The following is a 19,708-nucleotide window of genomic DNA, read 5'->3' on the forward strand; positions in this document are numbered from 1 at the left end:
TCTTCATTCCCAACATCTGTCTGTGTAGTAGGATGCAACATTGGCAGAGGATGCCACCCTGCTAATGTCTCTCCCATGTCACAAGCAGTACTAATCGGGGAAAAAAATTAGGAAAGGTAGGGCACACATGGAATAATAGACTAAGATCTGATATATTTTCCTACATGATGTTTATTTCTCTCTGCCTATTTCATTGCTTCGGTTTTGTTTAGTTGGGTTGGTTTTAAGAAAAATACAAACATGCCCTTTGGGATCACTGAAAACTAAGAGCAATGAAGTAAATACCAGCTGGACGGACTTATATATGCAACTGTTAGCAACAACCAAAGAAGGCAGCTTTAATTTTACCTGTTGATTTATGGCACTGCAGAACAAAATACTTGGGAATCACATAGAGCAAAGGAAGAAATAAAGAAAGTGTGCCTCAGAGCCAACAGCAAGCTGTACCTCCAGCTTTCAGAACAGCAACAAAGCTTATTTCTTGCTAATGCTTTATCCTCTGCTAAAATGGCATTGAGACCAGTTGTAAATCCAGTGCCCGCAAGCAGTGAGCCAAACCTACTGCAGGCAGCAATCGCAGCAGCCATGTAATGCTCTTGAAAGTGCCATCACCAAGGTCTTGGACTCTGTTCTGATTTGCACTCTGCCTAATCATGAGTGCTGAAGACCTTCGCGACATTGCTGGACAGAGATGTAACGAGTGCTGGGAAGGAGAAGGCACCTGGCACCTGCCCGCAAAATCGATTATATTAAGGTTCGTGTGTGCTGGCACATTAGATTCAGGGCTTGCTGAAAGTGGTCATAGAACAGCAGCACCCCTACAGCATGACAGCTGCCTGTGCTAATCTCCCTCACACCATCAGTTAGTACCCCATCCTGGCTCGAAAAGGTGCTACATGAAGCAAGGGCGCACTGTTCCCTACTGATAACAGCTTCCCCTTTCTCCTCCAGAGAGCTCTTCTGGAGCATTGAGCAGCAAAGAGCAGAAGCCACTCCTCAAACTCCTGGACAAACAGCCTTGTTATGAGTGAATATTTCCCATCTCATCAAGAAATGACTGAGGTAAAGCCTGCTGGCAGAGCACACAGCACTGTTTGAACCAAATCTTAGTGTCCTACTTTGTCTTTAACCAAGATGCTGACTTGCAGGCACCTGTGTAAGCACTCTGCCATCTGCAAGTCTCTTCTTCCCAGGGTTCAGCACACACCTAATTTCAGACCAGACAGTGCTAACAGTCACATCCTGAACATTAGTTTGTGAGGGTTGTTTGAAGGAAGCTTGAAGTGAAAGGACCTTGGCAAATGCTCTGTAAACAGATTCAAACATCTGAAGCCAAAAACAGACATGCACGCTCTGTACGACTAGCACTAGAACAAAGTCTACACCACAACTCCAATCTGTATGCTAGTAATGCAAGGTCACCTCCTGAAGCCTGTTTCAAAGCCAGCAGTGGGAAGCTCGTGTGGAAACAGGACATCACACCAGTGTGAGAGAGGAGGAAGGAGCTGCAGGAACTCCAGCAAAGCCCACATCACACAGTAGGGAGCATATAGTCACTCCCACTGGGGAAACATGAGCTGCAAAGCTGCATCTGGCTGCACCACTTATTCACATGGCTCCAGATGCAGGCCAGAACTGGAACAGATGAAGTATTACAAATCTTTTCAATTAGTACCTCATCAGGTAATTAGCCCTCCTGCTATTTGGTGAAATCCACGTATAAAGGCAGCAGTTTCAGGTTTGGAGATGTGCTTACATCTCACATCCACTCTACTGTCTTCTTAGGTCCCCAGAATCTCTAAGAAACATCCCAGAGAGGAAAGGATTTAAGCATCTTGCACCTCATTGTCAACAGCAGCTGACGGGCTGACCTATAGTTCCCTTCCTTACACAGGGATCTGAGTACTGCTAAGCACAAATACACATGTACTTGTAAGATTAGAGGATGCTCTTTTACTCATGCTGTCAGAGAATGAATCAGACAGTCAAGGAGTAGGCAGTAGGGACCCCCAAGCTGGAGGCTTTGTAAATGAGCACATCATGAAAAGGACAAACAGGCTTTGTTCCCTACAAGCCCTACCAACAATGGGCAGTCTGTCATTCTAGTGAAACAGCGGCTTGACTTATTACACATTTGGAATATCAAATATCATGTTTCTATAATAAAATTACTAGTCTCAGGCTTATTTCTGCAGTTAGTCCGCTAGTCTTTATGGTATAGAGAAACATGAGCCTTCTGTTTTTTCGAGTTGTACAATACTCCCTATGCAAAATGCTTCTTGGAATCACTCCTCCCCCTCAAACATTCCCAGCAATGACAGCTTCAGCTTATGGCTTTGATAGTTTTTTTTGTAAGTGTCCAAGTCTGATGTTCACTTCGTGTTTCAACACAAAACACAGTATCTACCCTCTTTGGAAGATATGCTGATACTACTGTGGGTACAAAGTGTAAAACAATAACATCTGTCGTTCTGACAGAAAGGACTTGTTCCCATAAGACCACTAAGCTAAACCAAGGGTTTGAAGAGCTCCATTAAAAACAATATTACATCTGTCCTTGTCCTTGGGAAATAGGCATCTTAGGTCATTTTGGCTGTGTGCATTGTGTATCCATCTCTGCACAAACAGTTCACCCTGCATTCTCTCCTACTTAAAACTGCTACAGATTCAAGTAAAATGCCACCTACCAGTTCTCAGTAAAAAAAAAAGGAGCCTGGTAATATGCATATTGAGCCTAGCAAGGAAGAGTGTCCCTTATATACAAGGCCAAGTGTGAACTAATGCTGAAATAAAGTGAGTAGATAACTAACACCTGCAGACCTGATCACATCAGGAATCTGCACAGCCCTGAAGACGAGAGAGGATTATATACCCAAGACAAGTCCCTTGCACAGTTTTCATTTGTACATACAGCCAGCACAAATCTGCCAACCTGTCGCTAACTATACAGATTATTTCAAACTGACCGGCATCCTTCTGAGCAACACAGAAAAGGATGCAAACCTACCATCTCTGCTTTAGAAGTGTGCTCAGGACACATCAGACATGAGACTATTCACACCACACCAGGTCAGATATTTTTCTTCCTGCAGCCTGCCTGAGCCATACTAATGGAAAGCTAGGAAGAACCACAACTGTAAAACCAGGGACAACTTTCACAAAACACTAAAACACCACCCACATTCAAAAAGCTCCACGTGCCTGGATAGAGGCTGTAGGTGAAGACACTCAATAGCTGTGTTCCGTGCTCTATTTCCCTGCTGCAGTTCTCTCTAAACCGTTACTTTCCATCACTTCCAGTAGAAGCATGCAGTACTAATACAGCAGCCAAGAGAAATAATCTTTAAGAGAAGAGTACCCCAAAAAACTGTAACAAGCTGCTATGTGAGAGAGACCTAGCCACAATGAGAGACCTGCCGATTCCCTGAGACTGGGCAGAGCTGTTTCATGTCCCAGCTCTGCTGCAAGCTGCTCATGTGATGTCACACTAGTCACTTTTTTATCTGCACAGGACAGGAAGGCACACCAGACCTTCCCACACAAACTAAAAATGGAAGGATTCTCAGTTTTCACAGCAAATGGGGCTGTGCAAGCCTGCAGGACAAAACATTTTCCTTTAGGTCCTGCCATTCAAAATCCTGCCAGACAATACCAGAGGATAAAGTATCCTACACCACACAGTTACATGGAAATGAAAAACAAAACAAGAAGGAAAACTGAGACTTCATTATCAGATAATAATCAGCTTTGAGTTTGTAAACTGGAAGCCAACATCAGCTTTTCCTCATCTGCATCCTTCCAGCACACTTCCCTCCAGAGCTCGGAAGGTAGAGAGTACAAAATTGTAGCCATATTACATTCACTGCTCCACTGACAAAACAGCAAAATAACTAGTGCTTTCCAAAAACACACACTACTTAGACTCCTTTGAGAAAGTCAGCATTTTAACTGACTTCAGTGAGCTGAGGATTGTAGTTTCACATCCAAAACAGCTGCTATTCTTGGCATTACAGAGCATTGCCTTTCTCTTACACTGAAGAAGCTAAAGAGTACACAAAGCTCCGATACAGGAGAGGCTTAAGGTACTTCTGCAGGATTGGAAAGGGTTTGACAAGCTGTAAATTGTAACCATACAACTTCCCATTATGGCACATTTCAGAAATTTATACACAAGCAGAATTAGCCAGACCCGAAATGCCAGAGGTAAGAGGCTCTCTCTACCATGTCGTTACCTAAACCAGAGGAATTTCCCAACTTGCGCAGTTTTCCCAGGACCTTCTGGACATCCTTTATACTTGTGTCCTGTTGGCTGTACAAGAGTAACCTCTTGGCATCTGAGAACAGGCGGGAAACACTGGTGACGGGAAAACACAAAAACAACCAGCAGTCATCAGCTCTGTGAGCCAGCATCCACAGACACAGTTCTACATCCCAATTCCAAACTTCAGTCACTTTCAGTTATGCCACTGCCCTCTCCAGCATAATGAGCCCTTTCTTCAGTGACCACCCTGGGAACAATCCACGGAGCCTTATAAAAGATGGCTGCCAACGCAAGGTCAAACAAAATTACATTGGAAACCTCCATGCATTTGAAAGTGTTTATTTAAGACTGGGTAGAAAGGGCCTCCTGCTACCTGTAAACTGCTTCCTCTTAGAAGCTCAATAATTTAAGTATGTCCTTCCTGCTTTTAAATGCTTCTCCAGGTCGCAGACACATTTTGCTCTGCATTAAGCCTAACAGTAAGAATGCAGCAAACAGCACAGGGTGTAAGGAAAAATTGTCCATAAATTGAGCTTTCTGGCCACACATTAGCCAGTAATAAAGGAAACCATGTCAGAGACTATCCCCAAACCCCCTCTTTGACTGCCTTTCACACTACATTGTCCATCTCAGAGGTTCATTAACCAGAAAAAAAGGCTCCCTGAAATAAAGAGCTTACATCTTGCCTTCTTATGTGCCAAATTCTGAACAACTGATAGGACAACAGACCCAGTCCTTGCCCAGGCATAGCTTTTCACTCACCAACAACTTTAACTGCTTTGACTCAGAGATACCGCACACTTACGAGCTCTCTACTAGTCCCTCAGAACTTGGCAACTGGAGAGCTCGGTACTCCAGTGGCAGCAGAAACAGTAAAACCCTCAATAGTGTATGGTTACACAACTAGCTGGTAACCTCCAAATATCCCTTTTCCACATGTTCCCCCAAGAACAGAGATGAGGAAAAAGCAGGTAGACTCACATGGAGGCATTGAAGTTTCCAACAACACCAGGGGATTCCCCAGGAGTCGGGTAGCGGAAACAAGGGTTGTTGGCATTGCAGATGATCCCCTGTATCCATGGTAAGGTTCCTGCTGAAGGCATAGCTTTGTTTGGGAAGTGACCTAGAACAGAACAAGAATTAGGAGACAAACACAAGATACAAGCCACTGCTACACAGTATTACATTTGGAGAGCAATGCTAATCCTGTGCTGGTTATTGCCCAAATTGCTTATGAGAGAGCAGAACAGCCAACATTAAGAAGAGGTGAGCTCATCTTAAGTTCTTAACAGGGCTCTGGCCTCCTTCACTTAAAAACTACACCTTATTAAGCCTGTAGGAGAAGCTTTTTGCTACTCTCACCTTTGCACCACTGTTTTTGGCCATGCTGACAAGGATACAGTACTTCTTGCTGAGGAATACCCACCAGCACACAACTCCAAAGCCTCACCTCCGTTACATGCACTGTAAATACTAAACAAAGGGTCAGTAACTGTGGAGTGGGTGCCTACAGTGGTTTCCCTCATGCAAGTTTGTCATCACTCTCCCATACTGGCTTGATTTCCAGATAGTCTTAAAACTTTAAGTTCCTAAAACATTTAAGCACCTGCTGCCACATTTTAAATCTTTTTACTGATACTACTACTTCGAGACATTAGGCTGCTTTTTGCAAATGAATTCACTTCCTCACCCCTATGCTAGGGAGGAAAGCAGGGAGGAAGGTTATACCCTTTCATCAGTATCTCTCACACCTACTCAAAGCAGCTACTGAAGGCTTTGACCATGAGATGCACAGTTCCCACTCTAGTGCCCACCTTACCCTCGCAACACGTTTGCAATCACACGGGGCTCTAGCTCCCTACTTCTGCAGCTACAATGGAGATACCAAACCTCCAGGACGAAGAGAGGTCAAAGCTGCTGAACTGCAGCAAGGCTGGTTAAGGTAGGTGGCTGAAGAATGACTGCGAGCTTATCAGCCAAGGACTCTGTTCTCTGTTCAGGAGAAAGGTGTTCATTGTTACCAGTACCCAAGGGACTGTTTGTTTCCAGTTCTCTTTTTAAAATAATTTTTTAAAAAGCTATTTTTTTCAGCTGTCTGGCTTCTGTTATATTTTGCTTTTTTCTTTTTTTTTTGTAGAGGGGCTTGGGGGTAAGAGGGGAGAGAAAAAAAAAATCTTAAGACTTTCAGATTATTTTCCTAAAACTCCCCAGAAAAGCACCTCATCTCTCCTCCACGCCTTTTATTTTAACATGGCTAAGAACTCAAATAAACTACTAAAAGCAATATGAAAACAGGAAAGGAGCACAAGAACTCATTATAGCTTTTTTTACATACAGTGATGCATGTTACAGCAGTTTCTCAGAGTAAAGAAGGAATGAGCAAGTTTTAAGTCAGCTGAGCTACAGAGAAAACACAGTATAACAGCACGTTGTTTTCAACGACATTGCTGCAAACATCTAGCTTTTCAGTAGGGAATAAAGTCACTGTCAGATTCTTTTTCTCCAAATAAAGTGCTTTTTGGGCACATTAAAGGGTCACAGGAACAGAAAAGAATGTCAGTCTCTACAAGTCTTAAGTTAACAATCTTGCTCAATAGCAATCTGAGATGTCTTCTCTGGCCGGTTTGGTGAAAGCTATGTAACTATCACTTAAGAGTGAGCAGAATTTTCCCCCGTGTTTCCAGAAAAAGACTCCTCACATCAGGCCAACCTGCTAAAAGAATCCTGACTGGAAGGGCTCAATTCTTGGTTCTTCTTTTCCTCAAACAGGAAGACAGAACTGAAAATCTTGTCTGTTTGTTTAAAAAAGGACACCATTAAAATACTGAGGTTATCTGGAGGCTACAAAGCACTTGCATGCAGCTCTGTTACTGCTATCAACAGGCATTACCTTCAAGTCATTTCGTAACAGCACACAGGACTGCCACTACAGATAACAATCCTGTTTCCCTCAAGGCATCCACAGGGTTGCCACAGGGTTCACCAGGAACTCAAGGTTTCTTTCTTTCTATCTCTGTTCACAGTTCAGCAAAACCACTATACAACACATCCGCATCTGTCAGCATATCAGTGAATGTTCAATGAAACCAATCCAGACTTAAACAATATAGTTAGCTGTTCTCAGAAGGTTTTAGAAAAACAGAGAGGAATTAACCATAAAAAGTGAATTTATAAGTTACCAGATGCTCTACACACCACAATTTCTGATGAAAACACAGGGAGAAGGCAGACAAAACAACATCAGCCAATATAAAGAGGAAGGAAAAAGGGCTGCAGGTAAAAGACTCAAAACCCTGCTTGTGACACCAGGGTGCCAGAGCAAAGTATTTACAAGGAGGCTAATGACTAACAAGCCTCAGCTAGACAGCTCTATGAAAATGCAGCTCTTGCTAGATTTTTAGTTTACATACAGCACTGCCACAGCTGGGACAAATTATAATTGAGGCTGCTAGTTTTATACACCAGCTGAGCAGACCATTTATTGCTTCTCTCCAGCTTCATGTCCATATTACACCTCTCTCCTAACACCATTGTAATACTCAGTCAGAAGAGATAATTCAAACATCATGCAAAGGATGATATTTAATTCAAGAAAGTTTCAATTATCCTGCCAAGCACTGTAGAAAGTGAGTTAGGCCACACATGGCACCAGTGTCTGAAGTGTAATTGAAACCGCAAACATTAACACTTCAGCTTAGAAAGCATCCTTGATAGCTTGAAAGCCTAGCAAGCAGTATAAAACACCCCAGACACTGCAAAGATCCACAGGGTAAGTGCTGTAAGAGCTAGTTCTTTGCCCATGTTAAGAATGAAACACTTCGGAGTGGCATCTAGAATCATGCTGTACTGACCCTTAACTTGCAGTAATCAGGCAAAGGAAAGATAAACAAAGAGCTCTTCCACAGTCAGCCAATTGCAGTATGACGCTGTCACCAGTCATACTAAGTCGAAGGATGTTGCTAACAAACAAGTCATGCTTCCTAAATCAAATGGCAACTAACACAGAGGACTAAAGATTGTCATTTGCAGAGCAAGAACAAGCTTCCTTTGAAAGAAATGCAGAAATGTGCCCATTTAGGATGTAAAGAGAAAAGTAGAATAGTTTTCCCCAACGCAAATGTATGACTGCTGAACCTACTGACTACAGAGCTGACAGTTTATGTTAGAAAGAATGGAATTGCTCTTGTGCTCTTTAATGTGATATATTAACCCACATTACTGACTGAAAATGAGATTGCTTTCTTACAGATCTGAACACTGCTTTCTTTTTATGCTAAGTCACATACAGATCAGGGATGAGAAATAAGACTTGGGTTCTGCAGGGCTTTTGGAGGCTTGTCACATGTCCACAGCAAATTCTCAGCTCATACATTAGAAATGCAAAAACCAAGAAACACCAAGAAGAACAGCAGCAATGTACAGCCCTGGAGCAACATTAACATGTCAGAACACACTGCAGTTCCCAAGGTAGAAGGAAAGGAGCCACTAAAACTTTACTGAGGGTTTCTGACTGAAGTATGCAACTACTGCCCCTGCTCCTTCTGTCTTGCTAGATGCATTATTACCTTCTAACAATGAAACAACCACCATTCTATGTGCAGCTGCTGTGTTTGGTACTTACATTCATGCTGCTCGTAGGGCGGATATGAAAGTCTTACAGAAATCAGGATAAAGAAGATAAACAGAGGCCAGGCAACTTCAATCAGCAGCTGGAACTGGAAACAAAGACAAAGTATTAAGATGTCATATTCAAAATACAGGACAGAGGTTCCAGTGCAGTCAGAAAAGATAATTCAAACATCATGCAAAGGATGAGATTTAATTCAAGAAAGTTTCAATTATCCTGCCAAGCACTGTAGAAAGTGAGTTAGGCCGCACATGGCACTAGGACAGAGGTTCCAGTACAGTCCACTTGTAAGCCAAGACTGTTTTGCAAGCACTGCCTCACTTTGCTTTCCTATGCATTCCAGGACTAAGAAGTTTGTTCCTTCAGCTTCAGAGGATAATCTGCAAAGAATTACAGGCTTTTCTCCTTGATATGTGCCAGTTATGGGACTAAACTGGATGTGCTTAAGGGCTATTTTTGGCTTCTTTTTATAGTTCTTTTCATCCTCTGACTGAAAGAAACCTCCCAAAAAAATCTTCACAGCAATGAGCTGAATTTTTGGCCTCTTATTTTAGAGGCAGTGGGAAGTACTTGCATCCCATTCTCACAGGGTAGAAGCTCAGTGGCTAACACATCTGCACATCCAACATGTCTAACTTTGCAGACTGACAGGCTCAGGGAGGACAGAAAAGGGGGAATGCAGCTTGGACTGATCAAATTGCACCTTTACAGCTGACGACCACTGCATCATGGCAGTCACTGAAATGCTACTTAGTGAGACACCTGGCAACTGCTGCACCAGAGGCTTGCATGGGGTCAAGCTCAATGCATCAGCAGCATTTCAATAGCGAGCTTGGACTCCTTTGCCAGCCTCTTATGGTATTCACCAACAACTGAACTCTATTCCTTTTGCTCCTAAAGGTCAGTAAGTTCCTTCCCCTACTGCTTCCTGACCTTCCTGTGACAACATTTTTCATCCACTTTGGCCTTTGCAGAGGAGGACAAAGATACTAAATGTGACATGTCTCACTAAGGTTCATGCTAAGCACGTACTGAAAAATCAAGTCTGGTCACCCACTTTTGTGGTGCAACTACTAGACCAGTCTGGTAAATAGTGAAATGAACCTCCAGACCTCCAACCCCTCTGCCACTCCTGTTCTGTCTAGAGTTGAAGGAGGAACATCCCATCTGCACATGGCAGGTGAATTGAGAGGTAGCTCTTGGCCCAGAATAAACTGCTCCTGTGGCTAGTCCCCAAAGTATGTTCAATTTATACCAGTTAGCTGATGATACAGGATATGATTAAATATTGAGATCTATACTGTGTTAACAGGAAAACTGTTAAGCAACAACTAACCAGACTATCACCCCATCTCACTGTCAACCACTCTCCCCACTTTTACTCTCCCCATTCAATACAGAGAGCTACCAGCAGCTGACCAGACTCTTCATGCAAGTTTCAGGTGTCTCCTCATTCGCAAGACAGCAAGGACATCCAAGACATGTTTTTACACAGTGACCCCTGAACATCATTTTTCTTCCCTCCTCTCTCCCCATAAACTCCTTCCCCCCACTCCAGTGCTGTTGGAAGTTGTCCAGTACAAAGTAACGCTTGACTTGCACACGTCAGGCTGAGCTTTGACCCCAGCTTTCGCAATGCAGCCCAAACTCACAGCAGCCAAGCAGAGAAGCACTTTTTGTGGGAAGAAGAGCAAGGATTAAACTATTTCTGGGGTACACCTTCAGTGAGTACAAATAGGAGAGCACTATCACCAGCACACCCAGCTCAAGGACACTGGTCTCCTAAAGCAAACAGATGAATGACTCTGCACCCATAATAACAGCATGTTGAGATGTTCTGCTACTTTTCTGCCATTTTCTGTTAAGTAGCCTTCCCTTCCTGACATCTTCAGGTAAGGTCCAAATGGGAACAGCTAATGGGAAAAGCCCCAGAGATATAGGAACCCCACAGAGACCAGTAATGTTTCATGCTTTCATTGTGAATTGACTAATACTATCTATGAACAGTCTCATGCCCTTTCAGCTACTTAATGGGAAGCAGATACAGAAGCTGACAGAAGGTACCAAGAAATAACTGAGCAGATCAAAGATCATGACAGACGTACAAGCAAGAAGGTCTTTTTCACTGACATAGGCTTAGCCTACCATGTTTTTGTAGCATCGCCAAACAATCTAAATACACCTCTGCTGCTCAGCAAGTTAGCCTACAGCTCTTGACAGGACATGCCATGCTAGACTCGGGCCTCTTCAAGTAACTCTCAAAGCTGATGCATTAATTTCAGAAGGGAAGTGACAAAAAAAAGTAGTCAGTCATTCTCAATGTAAAACTCATCTCTTCTCAAATCTCCTCCTGGTTAACTAGTTTAAGCATTGCTCCAGAGGATCCACCAATGTCCCAGAGCTCCCCTAGTTGCTAAAGGCAGTTTGGGAGAGGTCAAGAGTAATATCTCCAGTAGTATGGAAGGAAGAGACTTTTGAGCTCTAAGAGCCTGGGTTACACGGGCAATAGCTGAGAACAGATTATCTTTTTAGGAGCTCTAGCCAGTTTTGAGACTACCTTCCCCAGCTCCATTGCAACATCCTTCTAAATTTTGTGGCTGTTTGCAAGGTTAGGATGGTGGCCCACATGTCCAGACAGCCTCACTCCTTGTGGCTGACACAGCCTACAGCCTGTTTGCTGAGCAGTCCTGTCCTAGGAGATTAAGACTCCTGGAGTAAAGAAAAAAAAAACACGCAAATCACAAATTCTTGCCATCATTGGCAGCTCTGTAGCCACAGAGGTACACACGAAAAGTCAAAGATGCCATGAACCCCCTTTATTTCGTTTTATTTAAGAAAGGACTAATTCCAGCTCTGAATTCATTGGACACAAGTCCTACAAAAACAAGCCTCAGACACCTGAGCAAAGACTTCAGGAGACTGTCTCTGTCTCCAGTGGCGAATATGATAGCCTCTCCTCCCTTGTGACTCCAAGTTTCTAAAACAACCCAGCCTCAGCCAGCTGGCAAGCACCCTGACATTTGCAGGGTTCGGAAAGCTTATCAGAGAGACCACTTTCCACTCACCACCTCAGTAACTCATGTTCCCTTCACATTCCCTACTCATACCTCCTCAAGGTCAGATCTAACAGAACAGACCTTCCGCACAGGCTTGTTGTACAGGACATGCCCTTGTCTAACACAGTTACTCCCTAAATCCCTGGAGGGGTAACAGCACATTTTCTCCATCTTTTAGCTGTCTGCAGGAGTTACAGCATCCTGTGAGGTCTCATTAATGTAAAGGCAGAAGAACCTTAAGAACATCATACTGGATTCATGCTCCTGTGCCTCTGCCACCACAAGGAGAAATTCTTGTTGCATATTGTCTATCTGAACAGGCAAATTCCCACACTGATAACAGATGGTGAGGCTAGCACTGAAACAAATAAGAATGCACCTTGGTAGAAAAACAGCAGTTGCTTGGATTAGTCTCCACACTGATGTGAAAATGTCTCATGCCAGTTACTTAAACTACACCTCCTGTTGTACAGTTACACAAAAGGCTTAGGTGTGTTTCCCTGATTAAAGAAACTGAAGATGCCTGCTGTGCCTCCAAAACTTCTGCCATTAGGAAGTGGCAGAATTTAGTTGCTGCTGTCGCAGCTTGCAGAATTCAAAAGCTTTTAGACCCAAGTGCATATCCCTGCAGCCTGGTAGTGCCCCACCTGCAGACTGGAGTTGATCATAGCACAGATTTTCAGTTTACATCATCCTGGCTGCACACAGCAGTCATGCACCCTCTCTCTGCCTGGTCTGACATGAGTGTTTCAGTACTTTGACACTTTCTCACACTGGGTTCAGGACAGAAGTCTTCAGCACCTCCAAGCCCTCTGGTTCCTGTGCACCCACCACTCTTCAGTCTGAATCAGGTCTTTCCAAAGGCAGACCAGTTGCTCTGCCAGGGGCTAGTAGACATAAAACATCAAGATATAGAATTTTTCTGTTTTGCTTGAAAAGTAAGATACAAGGCTACAATTTAGGCCTCAAAAAGCCCTTTGGCTAATACTTACAGTCTGTCTTCTTCTGTAGGTGAAGTTCTTCCATAGCAGCAACCCCAGCTGCGTCCAGAAAGCCATCTTCTTTCAGAAAAGCCTAGGAGCTCGCTTTGTGCGGCAGTAACAGCAGTACACAGCAGAGATGATGTGGCTGGGCATTAACTAGAAGGAAAAAAATAAATACAAAAAGAGTTGAAAGGGAAAAGCTATGTCAGTCAGAATACAAAAGGCAACAAGGCATGGAAAGGCAGATGCTGTACTCTGTGAGCTAACCCTGCAGCCCCTCACGGTACTCCCCGTCCCTGCCTTCTTACCCCATGCACTCCAGCCAAGTTTCATGGGTTGCAGTAAGCTCAGATTCAGACTGTCTCTTACGTCAGAGCTCTAAGGAACAAAAGAATGCAATACCCGCAGGACAGTGATTTTGCTCCTTCCTGCCCAAAAATTCAAAGAGCAAGAACAGCCCAGAAAGGGGGAAAAAATCGTAGGCTTTGAAAGCTGACTTCGAATGAAAGTGAACTGTACAATTCAACTCTTTAAGAGCTTCTTTCCATATTTACTTTCATAATGGTGAAAAGCCTGCTGCCAAATTAGGAAAGGCTTTGTTTTGAAGTCCAGTCAACACCACCACTTGTAGGAGAAAATACTATGCACTTAACAAGCAAGGGAGAAACATCCATTTCCTTGAAGGTAAGTGACTAAGAATGACACTGCAGCCATTCATATTTGGATAAAGCGAATGGAAAATTGCTGTTGAGTTACTGTCAGGTCTTCCAACTGTTTCAAATTAGATGCATTCAGCATGCACCTTGTGAAAGCATGAGAAAGTATAAAGGGCTGAAAAACACATTTGCCCCTTTGGTGGCTATTAATAATAGCATGGTGTAGGCTCGGGTACAAACAGACTTCCAGAAAGACTCAGTCAAATGGAAAAGTAAGCTTATAATACATTAAACTTCATTAAACTTTTTTTTTTGCAGAATTAATTTGGCATAGCTTTATTTACTTTTGAGTTTAAGCCCCTTCATATTAAGATTATTTTCATTCTGAGCAAGCGTCCACACAGGAGTTTAGCTAATCCACATCAAATACATTCTGATTTATGTACTCGAATACAATCTGTTGACAGGCTCAGTGTTAAGTGGACAGCTAGCAGCCTATTCAAACACATAGTGAGAGAATCATTGCCCCCAACATCTGTTAAGCTGGGAACACACATGGTTTTGATTCTAGTGCCCCACATACCAGTACCTTAGCCCAGTGATTCAGAGTTGCATGCCTGATTGCCAACTGCATTGAAAAGGTTACAAAATGCATAAGTGGGCTAGGAACATAAGACTTCCTCAGGAAATGCTCCAATCAGTCCTACGCTGGAGTAAGTCTAGATGATAAATGGCAATTCCGGACAAAAGCTTTGATTTAATGAACACTTGTGGCCTTCTAGTCTCATCCAAAAGTAAATTCCACTATTAGAATGACTTGCAGATTAAGAAAAACTTGTCTCTAATAATATAAGTCTGTTACAAAAAAAAATTTCCCTAACATACCTAATAAAAACAATTAAACTTATCACCCGAGTTCTACCGGTAATTACACTGTAGTATTAAAACAGGACAACAGTGCTTCTTACTGCCAGTACAGGGAAGCGAAGAATAATAACAGACGCCTACAAAAACCTACAAATTGAACCTCATGTCAGCCCACAGAGAGCTGAGCGTACAGGCAGCATGGGCTCATTAATTTCTGCTAGGTACTGCTGTAATTCACAGACATGGCCTCTGCAGATGCTAGTCTTCAGAGGGATGCTGAACTGATCATAAAGGAGCACCTTCCTCCCCTGCCCAGTGCTTCCTGCTGGTTGGACCACCCGACACTAATATTCTAGCTGCATGCACATCTGGCTGGTAGATAGTGCGTTCCCAGACATGCTCAGAGTAAGGTGCTTGATAAGCTAATAGCATACCCATAGCAGGGAAAAAACCCATCCTTTGTGGACAGTCTCAAAGGACAAGCCCTGGATGCTGAGGACTGTGTGCACACGCTCAGGGACCCAAAGCGTACCTTTGCTCAGAGGCTTGGATACAGGGGGGCTTTGCAATATCTCCTGTGTGTGTCAGTATTACACATTTAAAGCTGTAATTAACATGTAAATCAGAGAAGAAACTAAACAGGGAATATTATCACCCCTCCTGTGTACACTCTCCAGATGCACAGGATTCAGGGGATTTGGCAAAAACGCTTTTACTCATCCTACTAAGCAACCTAGTCTGCTACTCATGCTGTGCACAGCTGCTCTGTGAACAACATGGTGCAAAAATCCTTCACAGAACACTAGGAGAATTGCTTTTTACAAGCATTTTTCTTCAGGGACATTGGTCTCTGGGTCAGAGATCTCCATTTGCTTTGCTGAATTCTCCAGTGCACACCAAGACATGAGCTCTTTTGCCTGAGTCTAACCCCGCAGCCAGAGGACAAGTTTGGCGTACAGTAGTAGAGGAGAGGAAGGGACCTCACAACCTTTTACAATCACTAGTAGTAACACAACAGATTTTATCTTCAGAAGGGTGTTCAGAGTACCCACTCCATATTCTCCCCTCTACAAAAAATGTTAACTCTCTGCAACAAACTACTTTCCAATTCTTTCCGGCAATTACAGCTAAAGAACAAAAGAATCCATGGGTATAAAGTATCACAACAAGAGTGCAGAAAGGGCTCCAGGGAGAGCCAAAGAGACCTTTGGCATTCTCATCAATGGAAATACAACCAGCTCCTGTGCCTTAATACCCTGCACAAAGGCAGAATAAAATTGTAAGCAACCTGTGGGATGTTTGAACTAATCACAGGGTAGCTGGTTTAAGCCACACCAGCAAAAATCCATACACTGCCCCCTTGCAATTGCAGTCAGTCTGAAGGATCCAGAACACAGAAATATTGCATTGTAGAAGTTGTAGGGTTCACATTTTACTAGCAAACTGAAGTGAGATAAGGACACATTTGATTGCTTAACACATTTCAGCTGGTCAGCGGAAGCCTGTGCAGCCAGGACTCAGCTGCAGTCTACCACTTGGACTCCAGCTCTCCTGAGTTCAGCTGAACTTTACCAGGAAGAAAGCGAATGTGTGGGCCTTCAAATAAGGCTAGTTTGCCTGGGTACAAGTTTCAAATGAAGCAAAAACACTGATTTGTAAGACTGTACCTGAAGACTGGGAAACCTGGTCCAAATGTAGGCACTACCAGTGAAGTCCTTACATTAAGCTAGAGGACAGAGCCTAACACTGGATTATTCACCAAGAGCACAACCCGAATCTGAAGTGTGCCCAGTCTTTTTCAGCCATGCTGGGGTGACAGCTTTGAAGACATATTCTGCCCCGGTATCTCTTACAGACTGGTAACACACATTTGTTGATGCCTAGAGCTGCCTCCTATTTTGAGCCAGAGGCTGACATATTTGGTTCACCGCTGATACAAGTTATCTAGGTCCACTGGAACTACTAATGCATCAGAAAATGCTCTGCGAACTAAGAATCTCAGAGGAAAATAGGTTAGCACCCTTTCAGATATTCTTCCAGCTGACAAAAGGCTCTGTAAACTAGAGATGCAGAAAACTGACAGACCAAACACTCCTAGCTCAGATGCAGCTGAAGTCCACCTGTATTTCCTTTTCAGAGTAGTCTGAGAAGTTCAATGCAGCTGGGAAATCCAACTTGCCATTTAGCACCGCAGTGCCAAAACACACAAACACCAGCAAATATCCAATACAGGCTTTTGTGTCGCACGTAAGTGTTGCGAGCCAAAAGCAGGTATCACTCCTGACACCTAACTAGACCATCTAAAGCAGCAATACTATTTCTGCCTAGAAGAAAAGCTGCACGAATACCATCACTGTAGTGTAATTTATCTGTGGTGTGAAGTACCACAGCTTTGCTGAAGAAAATTGGGATTTATACCTGCCAGTCGTGGACTTGACCTTTATAAGTTCAATTTCTTGCTTTTATAAAGCATTTACTCTGTGAAAGTAGGAAGAATTCATTCAACTCCAACAAGTAGAGCAACTTAGTTCTAGAGAAGTCTTTGACACCCAATTTACACATCCCATGTTTTCATTGTGTGAACACTGCAAGTTTTCCAGTAGAAGGAGATACCAGCATATACAGTCATTTTAAGCCATCAGGCTTACCTCATCATTCAGAAGCCTATTTTTGTCTAGCTCTTCTTCAGCATTTCTCCATGTCTTCACCAGCATATACAACCACACAGCTTAAACCACAAGGAGCAGGGGAGACTCAAGTTGTCTACAACTTTGGGGTACACCTGGCAGCTGTCTAGTAACTCAGATGCAAACTCGAACTGCCATCTTACCACAAATAAAGAAATATCATCAGAAGGGTCTGTCGGAGATTTGAAACAAGCTATGCATTTGTGGAACAACATCTTGAATCCAGGCACGTGCCCTATGCAACACAAATACAGCAACAAGGATTCAGTTAACCAGCCAGCCAAGAAAAAGTAAGGATGAAGAAGTTATTTTGTATTTCGCCAGCAAATAAATGGTGAGGAACCAGTACACAGATGTCCTACATGCTCTACCAACACACCATTCAGACTTGTGCACACTTAACATGCTATTTGTTAAGTGTCTCAAGTTTTCCCAATTCCAGACAAAAACATATAGTAGGGATCAAGTAACAAAGATGTCCAAATACTTCCCCAGATCTTTTGACAGAGTTTCCCCCAGGCTCTTCCTAGTGAGAAGGTCACCCTTAAAATTACAAAAACACTTCTTCAGCCTCCAGAATCAGCGGATGACAGAGCATGGGCAGAAGGTGAAGGAGCAATTTGCAGGTACCTTCTGATCCGGCCTGGCATTTCTGCTTTGCTCTTAGCAAAGTTCTAGCACCAGGTGAGGACCTTCTCCACACATTGAGACCAGCAGCCACAACATCCACCAGCACAATTAAAGTACAAGGTCCACACATTTGTTGCATGGCCTGCATCTGTAGAAGGCTGCCCGCACATGACATTTCCCCCTGACTTGTAGAAACCCTGCATGGTCTCCAGACCTACACCGCTGCAATTCCATCTCAATGTGCAATTGAGAAAATTTATCTTAAGAGATATTTAGACTATAGGGCAACCTCTGAAAATGCTGACAGTGAAACACATACTTTGACCAATCCTTTCTTTTTAGATCAGTACTACCCACTACCTGGAAGTGGAATGGCTGTTGAAAAGTCCGTTAGCTGGTATGCCAAGAGTCTCCAGACCCAATCCATCTTAAATACAAAGCCATGTATTTTTACAGCTGTAGATTTAAAGAGGACAAAAGCTCAAGTGGCAAAGAATCAATTCCCCACCCCCATGCCTGGTGTCTGTACTAAGTAAACATAAAACAGCCTTCAAAAGCAGCTTTCTGCAAACAATGCAGCTGTTTGCTTTCTTTTGGGGGTTAAAAAACCTTTCCCCTAGAGAATAAATCACTATTTAGACATGGAACAAAGCAAACGTATCAAACTTTATGAGACTAGAACATTTCAGGATTCTGGCAATAGGCTATAGACCATTTATGTCTCCAGAAATTACTCAAACCCAGTCCCGGTCAGCAGAGCTAAAAGCTTTTACTAGTTGATGAAGGTTCCTCCATGAAATCAGTTAATGGCCCCTGTCCTGTTCTCTTGGTCAGATTTCCACATCACAAAGGCTACCACCACTGGCAGCTCTCCAAAGACCAAGCAGCCATGGAAAGTATGAATCTAGCATCTAGATTCATACCCATGAGCAGATCTGGTACTGCACTTTATGCATTCTGCCTTAGACAAAGAGTCATACATCTGCTGTAACTCCAGTAGCTTTTGCCCATCTATGTATCCAGTCAAACAAGACTCATTTTGGAAGAAATGGGGCAACTGAAGCACAAACACTAGATTTCAGCAGAAATACAGTCCTCTTCAGGAATGCTGAGAAATGTCTTAAGATTTCATTTCCTTTAAGGCAGCATCAGGCTGCACTTTGTGGAATAAGTAGTATCACATGCCATGTCAACTCTGCAAAGCCCAGATCCAAGGCCAAAGTCCCCCAGTGCTCCAATATGCCATCAGTTGAGCAGGTCCCCAGGAGATCTGTCAACACCAAGGCAGGACAGAAGTGTTTGCCTCATGAACTGACATTTTGGCTCAGCCAAGACAAACCACTAGGTAATTAGTGGCTTGGATGGGCATTTGGATAACAGAGGTGCAGATTAAGCCAAGAGTACAGAATTAAATACACACCTCCAAATCAAGGTCTAGCATCTTGGTCACTTCTCTAGAGAGCACCAGGATTTGACTTCTTCCAGCATAGCAACTACAACCAAGTGACTTACTCTTACACAACTACATCCATTATGACTATGCAAGGCCATACAAAACTCTTAAGGCACACGTATTTGAAGATACTTCACCATAACTCCCACAAGTCACAGAAAGACAAAAGCACTTGGCATCTGTGCAATCTCAAATGAGTCCAAAGGAGGAGAAAAAACACCATTAATCCCAGTTCTGTTGAGATTAGGCTAGATAAAGAGCATCTGTGGATAAATGCAATCAATTTTTTATCCTGCTGCTGGAGATCTAGTTGGCGATAATATCCACAGCAGAAACAGCGCATAAAGTACCAGATGTAATGCCCATTCTGTGATCAAAGCAACTCACAGAAAGCTTGCAAAACCTGTAGAAGCAAGTCTGACATTCCCATCTCTAAAACTTTCAAGAAGTCAAAAATCTTCTGGCGTGTACTAGAGCTCTAGAAAAGA

At 43.2% G+C, this 19,708-nt stretch overlaps 1 protein-coding gene across 6 annotated transcripts in view; it reads right to left on the minus strand.

The window, feature by feature from the left end:
- ABCA1 (ATP binding cassette subfamily A member 1) overlaps positions 1 to 19,708 on the minus strand; it is a 93,309-nt gene that overhangs the window by 63,958 nt on the left and 9,643 nt on the right. For 5 of the 6 annotated variants that reach the window (XM_086770232.1, XM_086770231.1, XM_086770228.1 and 2 more), the window contains 4 exons: positions 12,937 to 13,083; positions 8,883 to 8,976; positions 5,243 to 5,384; positions 4,233 to 4,354 (listed from right to left, as the gene is read on the minus strand). In XM_086770232.1, coding sequence (XP_086626358.1) covers positions 4,233 to 4,354; positions 5,243 to 5,384; positions 8,883 to 8,976; positions 12,937 to 13,002 — 424 coding nt within the window. In that variant the 5' untranslated portion in view covers positions 13,003 to 13,083. The remainder of the gene's footprint in view (positions 1 to 4,232; positions 4,355 to 5,242; positions 5,385 to 8,882; positions 8,977 to 12,936; positions 13,084 to 19,708) is intronic. The other variant, XM_086770234.1, reaches the window with a different exon arrangement.

Source organism: Chlamydotis macqueenii, chromosome Z (genome assembly GCF_036417535.1).
Source record: "Chlamydotis macqueenii isolate bChlMac1 chromosome Z, bChlMac1.mat, whole genome shotgun sequence".
Taxonomy (NCBI): domain Eukaryota; kingdom Metazoa; phylum Chordata; class Aves; order Otidiformes; family Otididae; genus Chlamydotis; species Chlamydotis macqueenii.